General features: G+C 35.6%; 1 protein-coding gene across 9 annotated transcripts in view; it reads left to right on the plus strand.

The window, feature by feature from the left end:
• Positions 1–20571, plus strand: part of LOC149775686 (protein ABHD15-like) — a 70867-nt gene that overhangs the window by 43584 nt on the left and 6712 nt on the right. For 4 of the 9 annotated variants that reach the window (XM_089944090.1, XM_089944082.1, XM_089944083.1 and 1 more), the window contains one exon: positions 16052–16874. The exons of 1 other annotated variant lie outside the window; for it this stretch is intronic. In XM_089944090.1, coding sequence (XP_089800216.1) covers positions 16052–16147 — 96 coding nt within the window. In that variant the 3' untranslated portion in view covers positions 16148–16874. Of the gene's footprint in view, positions 1–13204; positions 13297–13375; positions 13391–14257; positions 14346–16051; positions 16875–17961; positions 18204–20571 lie in introns of those variants that run through there. 4 more of the 9 variants (XM_089944084.1, XM_089944087.1, XM_089944086.1 and 1 more) reach the window with 4 other exon arrangements.

Below are 20571 nucleotides of genomic sequence, written 5' to 3' on the forward strand. Positions count from 1 at the left end.
TCATTACATAACAACATTATTGCTGCGCACATAGCTCCGCCCAGATAAATTTGACCTTAGTCGTGCCCTCGACTTAACTTTCGAAAGAAAATGGCCTGTCTAGTTACAATTGAAAATTGGAGTAATATTTTAAATGAATGCGCATTGCAACATCGTTTCAGTTTGATATGGACGGAATAGATTTAGGTATTTGTTTTGATTCTATGAAATTTCGTGCTTATGGACAGGATTTATATGTGACAATTCCACATGAAATACATCGGATTGAAGAAGCGAGGGAGAAGCTTGTTGACATCTGCAAATGTGTTTGCTTCTTTCATTGAATGCTTGAAATCGTAACGAGGGGAAAATATGAAGTCTTTCAATTGCGATTATCAAAAAGAAGCTATGGAATTTAATGCTTATTTCATTTTGAGTGCAGTAACGATGATGTAATTGCACTTATATTCGAAATTACAGTACAATTTCGAAATGTGTAATCAAGATTGAGAACCTATGACATGGCTCATGTAATTCGGATTTGCAGAACTAAGAAAGTACATTTTGAGGAAATTCAGGATGTAAAACTGTAAGTATATTTTTGCCATTCTTATTACCAGCTAAAGAAGACAGTTTATCCCTTGTCACTTGTATGTTATTTGTAAGGACACCTTCTGGCGTCAACAGTATAGCTAACCTAAATCCGAAACATTGTATCCAAAATGTTAACGCGGAATGTGCCAAAGCAGCTGGAATGTGGCAGTCCACAAAACATCTGCTTTACTTCATTCAGAAACAAATTTAATCAACCAAAACGTAAAGCGCATATTACGCGAGTTTACATGATTTGTTTACAAATCAAAAGTGCTTCTATTGCTTGTTTACAATAGAAAGTAGTTCCTTTATGCACGTTAATGTAATATGAAGGTGTGCAATGTCATAAAATATTGAACGATTCTCACAATGTAAAGTTAACGGAGAATAAAATGAGCACATAATAATGACTATTACGTAAATCTCCGGAACATTTGTAACGCACTTTATCGGCTATTATGTAAATCTTCAGAACGGTTGTAACGCGCTGTAATAGCTATTACGTAAACCTCCAGAACGGCTGTAACGCAATGTAATGGCTATTACTTAAATCTCCGTAACGTTTGTAACGCACTGTAATTATAGATTACTGAATTTATATGGGAAAATATGAACGAGTTCTTTTTAGATGGAATACTACACGACCTTGGGAGTGCAGAATATCCATCCGACAAAACGAATTCATATTTTCCCCATAGAAATGCAGTAACCTTTTTACTCTATGCTTATTTTTCTTATTCTACCTAAGACTTAATTACTTAAGCAAAATACACTACAAGAAACAAAGTCACTGAATGTACGCCGCATTCCAAACTAAATACACAAGCTCAGATTCATCATTACACAATAACAACATTATTAATGCGTACATAACTCCGCCCAGATAAATTTGAACTTAGTCGAGCGCTAAGCATAACTTTTGAAAGAAAATGGCGTTTTGGAAATTAGATTCATATTGTGAATGAATGCGCATTGCAACAACTTTTCCATTTGATTTGGAATGATACGATTTTGGTATTTTTGTCGATTCCACAACATTTCATGATTATGGACTGGATTCATCTGTGCAAATTCTACCTGAAATACATCTGATTGAAATTGCGAGGGAGAAGCGTGTTGATATCTGCAAGAGTGTTTCTGTTTTGTCATTGAATATTTGAGATCATAAGTAAGGCACCGCAGCGGTAAATAACCTTTATTCACTTAAACATAACAGACCACATTTTGTATATATAGGTTGTTTAAAAGAAATAATATCACGTGCGTTTGTGTATGTGCGTGTGTGTGTGGTGTGCGTGCGTGCGTGTGTTTTAGTATCGTTCTAGGTTTATGCATATAACATCACTTTTACATAAGGTACTGAGATCAACGCTGTTTTTGTAAGGTGACTTTGTACTAAATTTAAGAAATAAGGTGGCAAAACCTAAAGTTTTTTGGCAGAGTTTCCGCAGTTAACACTATGGAAGCTCGGGTTCATTTGCATCAGCTCATAAGATAGGACCCCGTCTTACTCCACTAATAATAATGATAATATGCTGGGAAGAGATACAAATAATATATATTAGCTGTTGCGTTTACATTCTAAAATGTTTTATTGTTCAAATGCATTAAACTAGCTCTCGTATGCGGTGAGAACCAAACTTGCATGTGGTTCAGTTGTAAGGAAACGTAGAGGTTGTTAGTAGAGGGTGAGGTATTCAATTCATTTAATGGAAACGTTGAGATTGTTATTAGGGGATATGGCATTTAGTTCATCTGCATGGAAAGTTTAGGTTGTTTTAGAGGATGGGGTATTTAGTTCATTTTTATTGAAAAGTAGATGTTGTTAGTAGGGGATCCACTATTTAGTTCATTTGCAAGGGAAAGAAGAGTTTGTCATTAGGGGATTGATCAATTAGTTTATTTGCATGGAAAAGTAGAGATTGTTAGTAGGTGACGGGGAATTTAGTTCAATTGCATGGAAGTATAGAATTTGGTAATAGCGGAGGAGGTATTTAGTGTGCTTGGATGGAAAAGTTGACGTTATTAGTAGGGGATGAAGTATTTCGTTTGTTTGCATGGAAAAATAGAGGCTGTTAGTCGGGTATGAGGCATTTTGTTCATTTGCATAGAAAAGTAGAGGTTGTGAGTAGGGGATGCGGCTGTATATATGTTCATTATTCTTTCTGATGCATTTTGGGATTCCTCAAGACACGCGTCTTCCTCATTCCACGATGCATGTATGACATATCTGGAAAGAATGGCCGAATTGGTGGCCATCAGATACGTCTCATTCATCCATTTTTACCTCGTTGCGCAACTCCAGACTGTAAGGAAACAATCTGTCACATCTTGATTGTGTCTGAAACTTCCACCGTTATAGTAACAGTGGGTCTTAACGTCATAATAGTGTCTTTAGGTCATAATAGTGTGTCATAACGTCATAATAGTGTGTCATAACATCATAATAGGGGTCATAACATCACAATAGTGGGTCATAACATCATACTAGTGTCATAACATCATAATATGGGTCATAACATCATAATAGTGTGTCAAAACATCATAATAGTGTGTCATAAAATCATTATAGTGTGTCATACCATCATAAAAGTGGGTCATAACATCATAATAGTGGGTCATAACATAACAGTTTGTCATAACATCATAATATGGGTCATAACATCATAATAGTGTGTCATAACATCACAATAGTGGGTCATAACATCATACTAGTGTCATAACATCATAATATGGGTCATAACATCATAATAGTGTGTCAAAACATCATAATAGTGTGTCATAACATCATTATAGTGTGTCATACCATCATAATAGTGGGTCATAACATCATAATAGTGGGTCATAACATAATAGTTTGTCATAACATCATAATATGGGTCATAACATCATAATAGTGTGTCATAACATCTTAATAGTGTGTCATAACATCATTATAGTGTGTCATAACATCATTATAGTGTGTCATGCCATCATAATAGTGGGTCATAACATCATAATAGTGTATAACTTCAATAATTAAATTATTTGTTGAGTTGTACAAAACTTGTTGGTTTTGCTTCTTTCTCTTATTTTAAGACATAGTCTTGTAACAGTATATTAATGTCAACAATGATATTAGAGTAATGTTTTTAGCTTAAAAGAATTAGCAAACATAAAAATTACTTTTTTCAGCATTTCATGCTTTGATAATTATATATTAAATCGAAGAGCTAATATAAAACTAGAGTGATTTAATGTTACGTTGGTTATTGTATGATGGCAAAACTGGTAGACAAAATTAAATTCGGTAATGCTATGTGTACAACAATTTACTTCCGCTGTCTGTAACAAGGAATTAACGACATTTCTCCTTCATGGATTCCTAATTCTTTTCTTGAAAAATGCGTATATATAAGACATGTCAAATTACATCGTTATGCCGAATATAAATTTAAATCATATTCCTTTACCTATAAGCGGTGTGGGTTTAGGTACTCCGGAACTATGCTCTCTCGCACAGAAAAGATAAAGCATGAAATTATAGCATCTTGTAAAGATTGCGGTATCGCATGCTGAATGATGCAATTAAATATTAGGAAGACGTTAATAGTTCAAGACAACGTGGCTCCAAGAGTTGTTTACTGATTCGGATGATGTTTTACATGTTCATTTAGAATGAGATTGGGTTTAAGTTTAAAAAATAATTTTCATTTTCTACTTCTTATTCGGCAATAATATTGGAAGCGTGCATAGGAAAGTAAACTGCATGGTACGCAAACAGAACGAAGTATAACTAAATAACTGAATTGTTTCCACATAATATCTTCAAAAAATCAAATTTATTTTCAATTACACAGCTAGTGAATTAGTTTACTTAAATATCCCCAAAACTGTTAACACGGAACTCTTACAAGCAAGGATTTGTATGTAAATTTAGTCCCTTTGTTTGGTTAGATTGTAACGACAATTTAACATTCGTAAACAATTGTTTACGTCAGCTTTAATTTAATTTATTCAGTTGAATTTATCAGTTTATCAGTAATTGCTGGATTTAGTGGCTCCAGCTAAGCAATACTTTTTATGACATAATCTGTTTCTTTAATCTACCTTACCATGTCCCATGAAGTACTATGATTTTCAATATTTTTTTATGGTGTAAACATTTAAGTGGATTTTCTTCTTTCCAACGGAGACATATAACACATCTCCCATTCATTCAAATGATATTTTGTATCATTTAAAAGGTGAATAACTTTTCTGCTTTAAGAAAGCAAGTAATAAATCAAAAGGCCATGCTTTTCCGTCTCTACTTTAAAATATGTACCAGTTGGCCTATTTTATGCATGTCTTCATCTTCCATTGAATTAAATCATAAGTGATATCACTTAAAAGATAAATACATTTTGATCTGAGTGCAAAAGCTTTAGGAAAGCAGTTTCCGAACAGTCGCAGTCACTATCGATAGGGTCATTTGCATATGAAGAGCAACTCAATAGACTGAACAAAGCGAAAGGTCCAATATATAATCTGTGTTTTATATATATATATATATATATATATATATATATATATATATATATATATATATATATATATATATATATATATATATATCTGGTTGCAATAAACCAAGAATTAAAAGGTCCAGCCAACAATGATTTTTTAAAGGAACAATGGCCCTTATTAGCGAAGCTGCCATAAGAAAAATATCTTTAATTCATAGCATTTCTTAGCACCACACTATTGCACTGACTTCGTTTTGTCCATTTATCTTTAAACGGAAGTTATCATAATTAAGATGTAGAAAAATGTAGAATTATGTTGCTTTCAGAAATGACTGAGCAAACACGGTTAAAAGTGCCAGCCAGTTTTCATAATCTTTATAGACGTATCAACGAGTTTTCAGAACACTTGTACACCTAATTAAATTAACTTTAACATTTAATCGCTGCTGAAAACAATATATTAGTTATTAATTTTATTATTATTATTATTATTTTTATTATTTTCTTATTTTCCTTTTCTCCGTTCATTTTAGATTGACCTAATCGTACAGTATTTTGCCATGCTGCACTGCTTCATACTGTACGACATTTGTGCCTAATAATAGTATAGTGTATTAGGAACTCCTTTCGATTGTAAACAAGCAATGCATGCGCATGTAAGAGAAGCCGGAGCTTTTATTTTACTAGATTTTTTTGTTGATGAACTAAACAAATTGTTTGGTCAATTGACAGTAGAAATGATAAAGTTGACGATGTGGATCACTGAATCACAAAAAAAAACTTTCAAACAAACAAACGAAAAAAAATGTGGCATCCACTATGTCCACAAAAAACGTGAGACACGTGGTATTTGAAAATACCATTCTGATCATTTAAACAGTTATTTGATTCGCAAATCGAATGGTTCTGACTATGACCCATGCTCTCGAGGGTCTATAAAAATTGCATGGAGTCATGTTAAAGCCAAGGGCTATTCTGTATCATTTAGATACGTACCATATTACAAGTCAGTCAAAAAAGTAAATTCGAAACATATACAACCGAAGTAGGCGGTTTTTGGTATAAAACCACGAGCGTCAGAGTCAGTAACAGAAGACGACGAAAAATCTTATTATCGCTGGCCACAAACCGCAGCTGCTTTGCAATTTTCCACGATTAACTTTTGTTAGACAATGTTTGATTTATAGTATCGGAACAAGTCATACAGGTCACATAATTAGATGGGGTCCCTCCAACAAAGAGCGCGCAAGTGACAGGCATAAACACATTTCGTCTTTAGCTGGTAATAGCAATGACAATAAATTGCATCTTGAATTTCCTCCAAATGAATTTTCTTAAGTTTTTTCTTCAACTCAAAAATTACATGAGTTCCTAACATTGATCCACACTGTGCAATTGTACTGTAATTTCGACAAAATTTCCAACATAAATCACATTCTCCCTACTGCATTCAAAAAGCTATTAATGCGATATTCTCTGACAAACAATATTTAATCCTGCGTCTTTTTTGGATAATTTAAAGTTAAAGAATTAATATTTTCCACACATTATGATTCTAAACAATCTTACAGAAAGAAACACAAGTGCAGCTGCATCAATGTCAGTCCCTCCTGTCACATGTACATCAGTCGGTATTGACCGAGCTAATAAATCCAGTCCATCACAACTAGAAAATCAGAATTTATTTGCATCTACAGAACAACAAAATCCCTCCATTCCAGACAAGTGGAAAATTGTTGCAATGCGCATTCATTTATAATATGATTCTAAGTTTCAATTTTAAGTAGACCAACACGAGATTTATGTTTGAAACGAATGACTGAGCACGAGATCAAGTTCAAAGGTCGCTGGGCTGTGCTATATCACGCATTAATAGTCTTACTGTATATTGTTGAAACTACTTTTCAATATCCAGCAAAAATTCAATTACTTTGTTTCTTGTAGTGTTTTCTTTGTATTATTCAGCCTTAGGTAGAAAGCAAAATGAACATACAATAAAAAGTTAAAAAAGGAGCAGGAATTGTAGCAGCTAAGTATGTAATGCGGTAGTTTTGTCATTCTTCACTGCAGAGGAAGAAACAAGAATAGGAGAATAAACAGCAAGACTTTTATAATTACCCGCTAGCTTAAAATGGACATAACCCACTCAATCAAATTATTGTCGCACGTTTCTGATGTATTCTAATAAGTTCGAGGTATTTTTGGTACAAAAATTACTGAAGAGTTGCTTCAGTAATGCAAATGAAAGGATCCGTGAATGCTGTCGCTCTGTAGCTGCATTTTTTTAATATATTTTTTTTACGACTTCATCTCCTGGAGTCGTAATTGCCTGAATAAATCATTGGATTACGGTAGCTCCGTGACAAACCCGTTTAAGCTTAGGTGTTCGTGCGTTTGAGACGTACATTAACAGGCATCAAAGTAATTCATCTTCTGGGTATGTGCAGGCCTTGGGGAATGTCATATGTAAGGAGCTTAAGATTGCTTTATAGCTTAGGAGATTCAAAACATTTCTACCGGTTTTCAAAATGAACTTTAATTGTTGACAGCCATAATCATTATGAAGTTAGAGCAGAAGAGAAAATAAATTACTGTGAAATGTTAATTAACATTCCGAGTAAAAAAAAAATCACATTATGTTTCAAATGTTTGTTGTTTGGTTAGTTTTTGGTTCTTTTTGGGGGTTGGGTTGAGGTGGAATCGTGTATATTTGTACATGTACGTTTAGTCAAGACCCGTATTTCCTAGAGAGACCGTATACAAATAAGAAGACGAATCATCTTACTATGATGACACTTTACAGTTATCTGACTGATTAAATATGAGACGGTTATGGTAAAATCAATAATTTCTGGTAAAATGTACACGTTACAGGTAGTGAGAATAACTGACCTGTTGGATACGTTGACCTTTTAGCGATTGAAAAGACGTAGATACATAATTTTAATTGAGTAATAATATTAATTTGAAGAATAATCTTAACTGAATAATAATCTTAAATGAATAATAATGTTAGCTGAGTAATAATCTTGATTGAATAATAATCTTAATTTGAAGAATAATCTTAATTGAATAGTAATCTTAATTGAATAATAATCTTAACTGAGTAATAATCCTAATTGTATTGCACACAGTGATTCATACATGTTTCTGTTTTAATTGGCAGAGATTGTTAAATTTCTCATAAATTTTATTATACGTTTAATATGGCTTCAAATGTTTTAATTGTCATTTATTCAAAAGCATGATAAATGAAATGTACAATTGATAATTTCGATAATAGCATGTTTTCTGTCGTCCTACTGTTGGGCCCAGCAGTGGTCTAAAATCAGTCTTCTTTTCTTTTTAAATAAACTAAAGGCTACCTTCATCATATCATATAATACAGTTGGGTGATCAGCATTACGAATGTTCGATTGAGGCAATACACGCAAAAAAGTCTTATCTATGGGTTGGACATTAAAAGAGCGTACGTAAGTTACTGTCAGCCTACTGGATGTCATTATGTATGTGCATCACATTTGGTCTAGGGTAGGCGTCTATATTATGACGGTTTTCGATAAGCTATCTTCCAGCCATTCAGATCGTTCTCTTAAATCATCGAACTATTTATTCCTCATCACTGGCAGTGAGTCTCAGATGCCTGGAAGTTGGGAGGGATGAATGCCGACAAAATTGCAGATACTGACGGAGAAGCGCTGATCTGGCAATGATAGTGAATAAACCTCATTTTGTTTTCTGATATACAATGAGCGAGGAGCAATAGTATAGTTTGATTTTTCATCCTGTCAGTAGTAATCTAAATTTCGAGTTAGTATCTCCACATTTCGAGATGCTATGTCGAAATTTCGAAGATTCTGACTTCGAAATGTCAAGGTACTACATTCGAGACACTAACATTAAATTGATATTAAATCAAAACTTCTTAGATTCTAAGTCAACATTTCTAGATCCCATGTCGACATTTCAAGGCAAAACCTCGACATTGTGAAATACTAGGTTGAGACAATCTCTCAAATATTTCAAGATTCTAAGTCGAAATTTCGAGATACCAATTTGAAATGTATACTTTCTATCTGGAAATTTAGACTTAGTTCTTTCCAGAAAAAATCTACTTAGCTTTACAGCTCTTGCATATAAAACTCTGATCCCCATTATGAGAGTAAGATTCCAATTTCGGTCAATCACAAATGACATTGCGAATTAATATCTTTTTTATTTTCATTAGTTAACACACATTGTTTAGGTCCAACTCAATACACGCTTTAACATAAGTACATTCCTTTGGGTGGTGGGGGTGGGGGGAATATGACTTTCAGTCTTCCATAAAATTTCCTTCCGGACTGTTATGAATCTTCGTATGATCGAGTAAGTATCATAACAAAACATGAAATCAAGAATAATACATGGTAATCCAAACTGGCTCATACTTACGATGAAGGAACATTTTAGAAGTGAAATAAACCGTACAGGGAATTATTCTGGTTGAATGCGGCTTTCAAATGGCAGTGTTGCTTCAGAATCGGTAATATGTCATTTAAGTACCTTGTTTGCACCCCAGTCCATATATCAAAATTATAACAAACTACATTTTCTGAGAGAAATGTTGTAATCCTATTTTCGTACCTCGTTACAATGAGTTGTTTTGTTTTAAATCTAGCTGGTAATTTCAGGTTTCCCTATAGCCAGCGAAGGTGGTGCTATTAGATTCACTGAAGAGTTTCAACTGTTACATATGATACTTACTGAGATAAATAAAAACAAACGATTGGTTGAAAATTAGGGTATTTTATAAGCAGATTAAAATTATTCATTTTGATGTGAATATAGTACAAGAACGATCAAATTTAGCATCGCCCAGTAGAACATGATACTCTTTTGCTGTTTTATTATAATTTCAAAACAGCTTGCGTACGTTACTGTCACGGTTATGTCAAGGTTTTGTTTGTTAAATATTGCTGTGGCAAATTAAACACGCCATCTTGTTAACTTGCCCTAGACTAATACAGATAATGCTTTCTTCCGAGTACGTAACATTCATCATCTGAAGTGGCATGGTTGTGTAAGACTATCTTCCCCAATTAGCAATAAGCTTTTCAACCCTGATAAAAATGTTTGACGTTTTCGGAAATGTGAGAGTTTTCCTCTGAGAGTGCCGATAACCCGAAGCTGAAAATAGTTTGCATTTTGATAAGTTGGCAACATCATTTGTCTTCGGCTATTGTTGTTAATGACGTTTATCTTCAAAGCGATGCTATGGGTCAATTGGCACTCTTAAAATTATATCAACCCGCATTTGCGTTTTTAACTTTCACTCAATAACAAAATGAAAATGGTATCTTTTGAGTAGGAAACATTATGAAACTTCATTATTTTCATTTCACAGTTAATCCAAAAGCTGCTGGAAAGAACGGTTTTGATTTTGGTTTTTACGGCAGAGCAACACACATAGGCTATTTATTGCCGAGAACAGAGCGGAAACAAACATTAGAAGCGTTAACAGAAAGTAATAAATACAGACGTAGAACTGTGTTCATAGTTGTGCTTATCTAGAGGCATCCGTATGTACAGTTCGATCATGTGGTAAAATGTGCACGAGAAACTGACGTAACCACAACTTTCTCTCAAGTTGTGATGCGCGTGCATATCCGGAAATGGGTGACGCATTCGTGGAGTAGCAATTTAACAAAAACAGCACAGATCATTTAGAATTAATTTCATTTGCTTGTTCATATCGGTTTGTATTTGAATTCTATTTTACTGAATGGTCTATTTTTTAGTTATTCTAAAAAAATTCTGATCAAACTATACGTAAATACATATGTTATCTCAAAGATAAAGTTGAACGGTTACCATCCTTGGCATTTAAAAAATGTACATGCTAGAAACGTTGGACAAATTGTATACGATTGAAAGTAAAATATTTAGTCCATTGTCCATATTCTGACGTTATGTGTCTGATTTGGGATCTTGAAAATTATTCCAGTGCAGATGCATTAAATTTTAAATTTATGAGAAAAGCATTTAGTCCCATTATTTACTACCGTATCTAGATCTCGCAGCCTTCATATTTTTTGTTGTTGTTGCAGATCTTAAAATAATTTTTAGCGTTTGCAATTGAAAGTAGATCTAGAGATGAAGTAAATCAAATCAGTTCTGCCAATAAAGCATTCGCGAATTACTGATATCTAACTGCATACAATCAGGGCCGTAGAGAGCGATCACGGGACCTAGGGTAAGAAACACCCGGGCCTCTCCTAATTTTTGTTCAAACAATTTTTTCTTTAATAAAATTGAAAAGTGTTGTTCGGCCCGGCACCCTTACGGACCCAGGCCCCGGAGATATATGCCAGGTTGCCACCCCACCCCCTTGTCGGCCTAGCATACAATTATGTGTATATCTTTTATTTCAATGTTAAAATAGCATTAGAGACAAATTACAAAAACACATAAAATTCTTCTGAATAATTGAGAATGGTTGTATACGGGATATCTTTAAAAAAGAATCAGCTTTACACAATTTGTAACATAACCTGAAAACGCATATGAAGGATTGCCTTCGCGTATCCAACATAAATAACTCTACGGAAGTTGTCAGAAATATGTTTACAAAATAATATTCCCCATGATTTACTTTTTTGTGTGGAAAATTCACTCACATTTATTGTTTTAATTCGGTAAGTGAATGAGTACTAATATACAAATGGGAAAAAAAACTCGGGTGTTCTGATTTTAATGCATTTTTTACTGTCACGTTTGCTCAGCACCAGTTCGTAAGTCGTGTATAAACTAAGGTATTAGTACAAGCCATGGTTACATTGCCGCAGGCTAGAATTAATATCTTACGCAAGGTTACCGTGACCAGAGAGAAGACCTGGCATCTTAAATCGGCACAGGCGTTAGATAGCGCAACTTCCCACCTAGGTGTTACAGCTTTGTCCAAGATAGGTGGAACCGCGATGGAACGTGGCGTGTTCTAAATCCATCACCACGTGGATATACAGCGAGAAGAACATTGTCAGCAAAGTTTGATTGGATCGCATCAAAGTGGCATCCAATCGGCATTGAGATGGAAGGCGTGATAACAATTTCTATCCGAATTATAACTTCTAACTAGCAAGCGAAAATTTAGTTCTCCTGCGAAGATTGCTGAGCAAATAGGATTATTCCGAGAAAGCCACTCGTAATTTGGCGGGAAAACGTAGAGAGGAGATTCTAAAGAAAGACAAAACTTCGTAAAGATGCTTTTTGGGGGACAAAACTTACGGTTCAGTGAGTCCCGAGTCTTTAAGACGGGAGACGGAACTAAGACTAGCAGAGCAGTTGGAGTCGACAAGTCTAGTCGGTATAGAGTCGAGGAGGAGGAACTTGAGTCGAGGAGGAGAAAGTGGAAAAAAGATGAGAAGTATGGAGGAGTCGATAAGGATAATGAATTAGGAGAAAGTTGGGAGGAAGAGGAGAAGGAATTAGAGCAATAGGATAGAAGAATACACAGACGAGTAGAAAACAAGGACAGGTGGAAATCTATCTCACACTACAAATCAAATGATGCAATAGGCTATCACAAGGTCGAACGGAGGGAGAGTACTTGGGAAATTTTAGTCATTTGATTATTGAATTGTCATTAAATTGTTATCAGTTGAATTTCACGTTTTGTATATTCAATCATTTAACCGGCGGCATTGCTGACTGGGGGCTTAAAAGCATTACATCTTTCACTAATTTAACTTCCAACCAAAATCGAGCCTGGGTGGGACTTCTATAATAATTTAAATAAATATTGGAAGCACCCAACCCTTAACCAACCACAGTGACGGCGTAACAACCCGACAAGCCACATATACCAAGGATTATAAAGCTTGCTGAGAATGCTGAAAATGAATACTCTTTTCTACCAAATAAGTATAGCAGGAAAGTAACAGGTGAAAATGTTTATTCTCTCTTTGCTGTAAGTGTTTACATAGACATGCAAGCTAAAAGTATTTATTACAGAGGCATCTCTCTGGAATAGAGGGCATCAAAGTGATAGTTTAGTTGATTCGAATCGTTTAGCACCTGTCCAATGACGCATACTCTGGTTACCTCTAACTCCCATCTTGCCATTAACTACTTTATGACCTTTATGACCTTTATGACGTTTATGCTGCCGTTACTCAATTGCGTTGTCACTTAGAGTGTTATATGACCGTTCCAAGCAATTAACAGACCACGTTGGATAAACGGTCACCTGCACAAGGTAAGGGGATACACATTCAGGTCTAGGAATATATATCGAGTAGGTATATCCTAGATCCTCTCAGGTATGATCTGCAGAAAGTATTTAAGAAAACGTAAGTAAAACTATTTCGGTTATTACTCGCTGTCGATGAACGTTAGAGATACTATATCATGTCATTTGGGGGTATCAGTCTTTTTTAGATAAAGAAAACACTGACATTTTTATCTGTTCTGAAATTAGAGTGGGAAAGAGGTAATATTGTTTCTAAAGAAGAATAATTGTCGACTCTTTAAATTTATGGTAAGCATCAAACACAAAATCCACGAAAACTGGTGTACCAAGGAAATGGTCTGTCACGAAAATTGGCGAAATCACAGGATAACGTAACGAAAACATGCGCTGTTACGCTTATATATGAAGTATTAGGATTTAAATGCCGATGATCCGGCAGTTTCACCATGCCCTTGAGAGTAACTCTTACTTTTCATAGACAATTATGTTCTCTGTTCTGTGTGGTAAGTTGGCACATCAAAGTGAGGAGAATTTGCTTATTTATCATGAAAGATTATCTTATACAATTATCCTTCACTTTTCAGCCGTTTTTATTTGACTAATTTCACCCTTAGCAATTATATTAAATTTGCTTAAACGCTTTCACATACCATCTTGCGACACTTCATATACGTTTACATTAAAATTTAGAGTTGGATCGATCTTATATTAAACCACCGTTGGTGATATTTACGATTTAGTTATTGTCGATAAACTTAATGTTTTCTGCTGAGATGTTTCCTAGACGACTTGGGGAAACGCTATTTAATTTGAAGGATTCCAAATATTAAACTGGGCAGGAAGAATCCACATTTTTATTACAAATGATGATTCATGAGACTCCAGTACGGTGGTTTATATTGGTTGTTATACTGTTTAAACAAGTCATCATTCTAAGGAAAAGCATCGACGCATTGCCTTACGGGTTAGGTGTAGAACGGACAATTTATCTTGCACACCCTCGTAGTGTCCGCTGACGGGAACACATTTTTGTAGAGTATATTGATTTACACCAGGTAAGACAAATGTTAAGTGAACTCAGTTAAGGATCTTGTTGATGATATATCACCAGAGACAATTTTGACAGAACGCGGTTTATATAACAAATGTTGACCGTATATTTATTTTAAGGATTTTATACCTTTTAGAGTTATATTTATTTTATATACATTGTACATAGTTTTAACAGTTTCAAATTTTCTCTTTTTCTCATGGGCTTCTTCGTAATGTTTCTGGGCAATTCTTCTCCTTGACATTTTTAAAACTACGAATTTTAATTGGCATCATACAACATTTTTTTTTCTGTTTAGCTGCAGTTAAAGGCTAATTCCCACGTGCATATATAACCAGGTACAAAATGAAGAATCGCTGGAAAGCGGCACTTCCTATGTTATGAAATGAAAAATTAATTCCTGCGTACACAAGACAGCAAATGCTCACATATGCTCTTACTGTACGTTAGGTAGAGGATGGAATGATCGGTATATATTCACTTACACTAGCAAGTCATTACATGTTGACTTCATATAGTGGTTCACTCAGTCATTATTCTTTCTTTCCCCTTTTATTTCACTCACTCACTCACTCATCTAGATCTATCTATCTATCTATCTATCTATCTATCTATCTATCTATCACTTCATCTATTTCCCTCCTCTGCAGCACAGCTCCGGTGGTCTAGTGGTTAGAGCGTCCGCCTTGGATGCGGGAGGTAGTGGGTTTGATCCCCGGCCGAGTCATATCAAGGACTTGTAAAAATGGTACTAACAGTTGCCTCACTAGGCGCTCATCATTAACAGGTTAGTGTTGGGACTGGTCGGCCTGGTGTCAGGATAATGTGACTGGGTGGGACATGATGCCACATGTCTGCGCCATGATGCCCCAGTTCTAGACATAACTATAAACTGTCACACTGCAGACATCGTATGACTGAAACTTTGTTAAAGCTATTTTAAAATCCAACACACACACACACACACACACACACACACACACACACACACACACCTCATATGCAGCTTTTAGTGTAACGACCTCTCGATGTACATATTCCCAACAAACATTGCAACTTTTTCAACTATTTCGTAAACTGACCAATGTAATGATTTCTTTCAATACTTATTTATATAGGGTATCATTTGCCAAATATCGATTACCATGTCTATTTATTTATCTAGGTTATCATTTGCTAAGAAGTAATGACTCTATCCATTTATTTTCCTAGAGAATGATTTGCTAAATGTCAATTACCCAATCCAGTTACAATAAACAAAAATACAAGAGAATGTTGTTTTGATCGAAATTTAATTGACATCGTTCAATGCCATATTTTCTCTTCATTTCGTTGACAATAAATTCGAGACCTAGCCACATTTATTCCCCGATGGAAGACATATCTGCTGTTAGTTTTACTTGTTACAACATGGAGAGAGTTAATATAGTTAACAATGAAAGATAAAACTCCGATTTCTTGCAGACGAAAAATTAGCTTTATAATACAATTTATGTTCCAAATCCGATTGACATTAAATATTGGAAATTTTATTCGGTGATTATTACGTCCATCACGTAAGGCCAGTATACGCACTTGCCTTCATGCTATTCGATGTTATTCATATAGGGCTTCATACAAAGATTAATGTCCTGCAATTTAATAATTCTCACTGACGTGATGATAAATTAGCTGAGCTTGATATATTTATATGTATGCACCGTTTTGCAGATTGTCACTGTGCCCGGAAAGCACCTGAAGGTCACACGTCTACCTGGTAAAGCACAGCTACGGAAGCTTCACAAGACGCTGCGCAACTGTTACTGACTTGAGGTGGTAAACATCCGGGACCAAAACTAAAGGATAGCATTGTCAACATATTTACGACGAATGCAGTATTATTTATTCAGAGAGAAATGGAACTAAAGTTATTTGTCGTCGATAAGTACACGGAACCACAAACAGGAAAGAAAACTTGTTTCAGTTTTAACTTGGGCAAACACATTGTCTCATTTGCAGTATAATTATTGATGAAGTGATATGGTAGAAAGCGTAGACTGCATTGGGCTTATTATTTTCACAGAATAGGATCGTGGTTGTATAATTAGTCCAAAAGAACCTCTAGTCTCATTAGGTGCATGGAAACGTAAAGCATCCATTCAAGTGGACGCATGATCCCGTTGCCTTATTGTAAAGTTCTGACCGGAATCAACACATGCTATTCGGAAGGATTCTATTGTTCTAAGTGAAAAGACGGCTGATTATGACCGAAATCAACACTTGCTACTCGGAAGGGTTCTGTTGTTCAAAGAGAAAAGACTGTTGATTGGGACTGGAATTAACACTTGTTATTCGGAAGGGTTCTATTATTTTATGTGAAAAGACGGTAACGAAGAGCACTCATAAATCTGTGTGATTATTGGTACGTAAGTTGTCTTGCGGGAAATACCCAAACCTGTGATCTAGAAAAACGATAGCTGTTGATCGCGAAATAGCATATTGAGATCTAATAATTCAGACTGTCAGCATTAACATAATCAGAGTCTACAAATTGGTAAGTAAATCTGGCATGTGTGTGTGTGTGTGTGTGTGTGTGTGTGTGTGTGTGTCATTTGAATTTTTAACGTAGCTTTAACAATTTTTCAGTCATATCGCTACGATTTCTGCAGTGTGGCAGTTTATAGCGATATCTAGCAATGGAGCATCATGCCGCATACATGTAGCATGATGTCCCACCCAGTCACATTATCCTCACACAAAGCCGACCAGTCCTAACACTAACCTCTTAATGCTGAGCGCCAAGCGAGGATGTTGTTAGTACCATTTTTGTAAATCTTTGGTATGACTCGGCCGGGGATCGAACCCACCACCTCCCGCATCCGAGACGGATGCTCCAAACCATTTTGCATGTATCACGACTGATAATATTATAATATGTATCTTTGAGAAGGAAGAAACTTCGTCAAGAGATATCAACACCTATCATACCGAAACACATTTATCCAAACTGTTTAAGTAAATGTGTATCGAACTTAAGCTTAGAACAGTAGAATACCACGGTCTTAACAGATTTTGACACTTGTATTTACATTCAGTTACACTGTCTTATGATTTTGTGTTCATGCTTCTGATTTGTTCTGTATCTAAAAAATCAGAAGAAACCATATCTGCAACCCAAATATTTCTAAATGCCCCATGTACTTATGTGCGTAAAAATGTCATACTATAATTTAAAAATTGGCAAATTTTGCATTTAATAGTGTATTATTGCGCAATATATTCACGTGAAAAAATGCACAGTTGGCTTCTAGCACAAACAATATTAGAAACACATGTACACACACACACTATATACACACACACACACATATATATATATATATATATAGTGCCGGATTATCCTAGTAGCAAAAGTGGCACATGCCACGTGCCCCACACTTTCACGAGACCTGCGCTCAATGCTTTCAAACTATCAATTACCTACATGTAAATAATACTATTACTGAAATGTCAGACCTATTTTGTCGTATTATCTGCCTGTATAGCAAATGAAAAAAACCAACAACAATTACTTTAGTATGCAAGTTAAAGTTGGATGTATTTTAATATTTATGTGGTTTTTTATATTTTAAATTTAGGGCCCCTTTATAACATATGCTACAGGCTCCGCACTTAATCCGGCACTGTAAGTAGTTAAGTGGCGCACCCTAGCCTCAGTGGAAATCCCTGTCATAAAGGTCATGGGCAACTTTAGTCTCAAGGCACCCTAGCCTCAATGGAAATCTCAGTCAAAAAGGTCGCGGGACACTCTAGCATTAATGGAAATTTGGCATAGGGAAATATGGACAACCAAGTCTCAAGGGGACCTTAATGTTCAAAAGAGGTATATCCACTCTAGCATCAAGGGGAATTTAAGATGTGGAAATTTAACATGGAGTGAATGGGCAATTGAACATAGTGACAAGGGATTGGGCAACTATAGCGACAATGGAAATCCCAGTCGAAAAGGTCGTGGGTCACTATAGCGACAATGGGAATTTAACATAGACAAAACCTCGGGGGGGGGGGGGGAGGCTCTTTACGGAGAATGGGAATTACCATTACAAAATACCCTGGGCCTGTCTACGGACAAGGGAAGGTTGAACAGAGGTTGGGCCTGTCTACGGTCAAGACGAATGGGACAGGGTGACGTCATGGGCAATGGCAACAATGTAGCAAAGGGCTGACCTCTGTCGGGCGTAACAGGGACAGCGGAAAAAAACCCCAGAACGCTTGGTGGGACGGGTAAGTTCAGCTAGTTCAGCGATGAAACTATACGAACAATAACACTTAGCGGAGTGGGACACAGAACCGGATATAATGCTTACGCTTGGCGGGACGGGACACTGATATAACTTCTTGACAGACATATCACACAAACATAGATTGTGAACATATATCTATCATACAAAAAATCGACTAAACAATTTTTTAGACAAGAGAGAATGTATATCTTTTCGATACAATCGAGTGAAATCTATTGTATAAAAAATAGACTTAAATTTATTAGGCAAGATCTTTAATCTTTTCGAGGCAATGAATTGGCTCTGAAAACGATCTTTGTTTTTATGTTAACACCAATTGGTTAACAGAAGGCATCGCACGGATCTTTTCCTGTTCCTCAAACTTTGTCTGACCTCTGGACTGTAGACGAGAACTCTCTTCAGACAGTCCCACCAGGCGTTATATAAAGTGATATGTCCCGCCCCGCCAAGCGTTATAACCTTTGACAGTGATACAGCGACAAGGGAAATGGAAAAGGTGGGGCGACGTCACGATACTTTACACTAGCAACAATGTTGCAACAATGTGGCAAATGACTGACCTCAAATGGGCCAAAGAGCGACAGTGGGGAAAATAATAAAGTTATGTCCTTCCCCGCTAAGCGGGTAAGTCCAGCTAGTTCAGTGGTGAAACTATACGAATAAAATAATGCTTGGCGGGGGGAGGGTATAGAACTGGATAGAACGCTGGGTGGAGCGGGAACGAACTTACGCGTGGGACTGTCCAACAAACACAAACTTCACGTGGCGCGGCGGGACAAATCACTGGATAGCCATAAAGAAATACATAACAAACAAGTGAAGGAAAACATCATTTACAATAACTTCACATATTATCTACTATTCTCACACAAGGGAAGAAAAAACCCAAGATATACTGTCCACACAGAAGGGAAGAAAATAAAACCAATATCTACTATCCACACAGAAGGGTAGTAAAAAACCCATTATATACTATCCACACCAATATCTACTATCTACACAGAAGGGATGAAGAAAACAAAAACACTATCCACAATCCACACAGAAGGGAAGAATATAGCCCATTTATCTACTATCCACGCCAATATCTACTATCCACACAGAAGGGATGAAAAAACAACAACCAATATCTACTATCCATACAGAAGGGAAGAACATAACCCCAATATCTACTCTTATGTTACGTGTTTAGGTTGGAATAAACAGGAACACAGGAAAGAGTGAAAACGACATGCTTTGTAAAATACTGTTATTTATTTCCCTGGAAAAATTCCGTTAAAATGAAGAAACAAATATGAACTTACGGTTTTATAGAATCAAATCTAAAATAATCAAAGAATAATCCAAGAATAAATTTTTTTGAATTCCTGATAACAAAGTGTCTTACTGATTTCAAGTTCGAAACCCGACGAAGAATCCAAGATGGAAGACGATGACGTATGGTAAGATCTGTAGTGTTGAAATCTACAGTTGCTTGTAGAAACAAGAATTATCACTCCGGTTTCTGATAGCTAAATAAATTTTTATAACAGAAAACTGTCCTTGTTCAACAACTTAACATAAGCACACGTATTTTCCAGAAAATAACAGCATAAATCATTTTGAATCCCAGTAATTCAAAATAACCCCAAACAGCACAACATACAACTTCTAGTGTAAGAAAAAGCGCAGCTGCAACTGAGAATAAGTTTCCAAAATAGAGGTTATATGGTCTTCAAAGACATAAACAAGGGGTCACATGATCATCTTCTTGAAGGTTATAGAAAATCAGTACTTGTTAAGGTCACGTCTACCCAGTGTGACCCTGCCGAAAACCAATCATTTTACTCGAAGAAATAAAAACTAAAAAAAATTGTTTACATTTTAAAGACGAAGACCCATCATGACCTCGACAACATCTAATAATTTTAAAATAAAATAGAACTTGTTTACATGGATGCTACGAAT

This window comes from Sinohyriopsis cumingii, chromosome 19, assembly GCF_028554795.1.
Source record: "Sinohyriopsis cumingii isolate HCF-2022 chromosome 19, ASM2855479v2, whole genome shotgun sequence".
NCBI lineage: Eukaryota > Metazoa > Mollusca > Bivalvia > Unionida > Unionidae > Sinohyriopsis > Sinohyriopsis cumingii.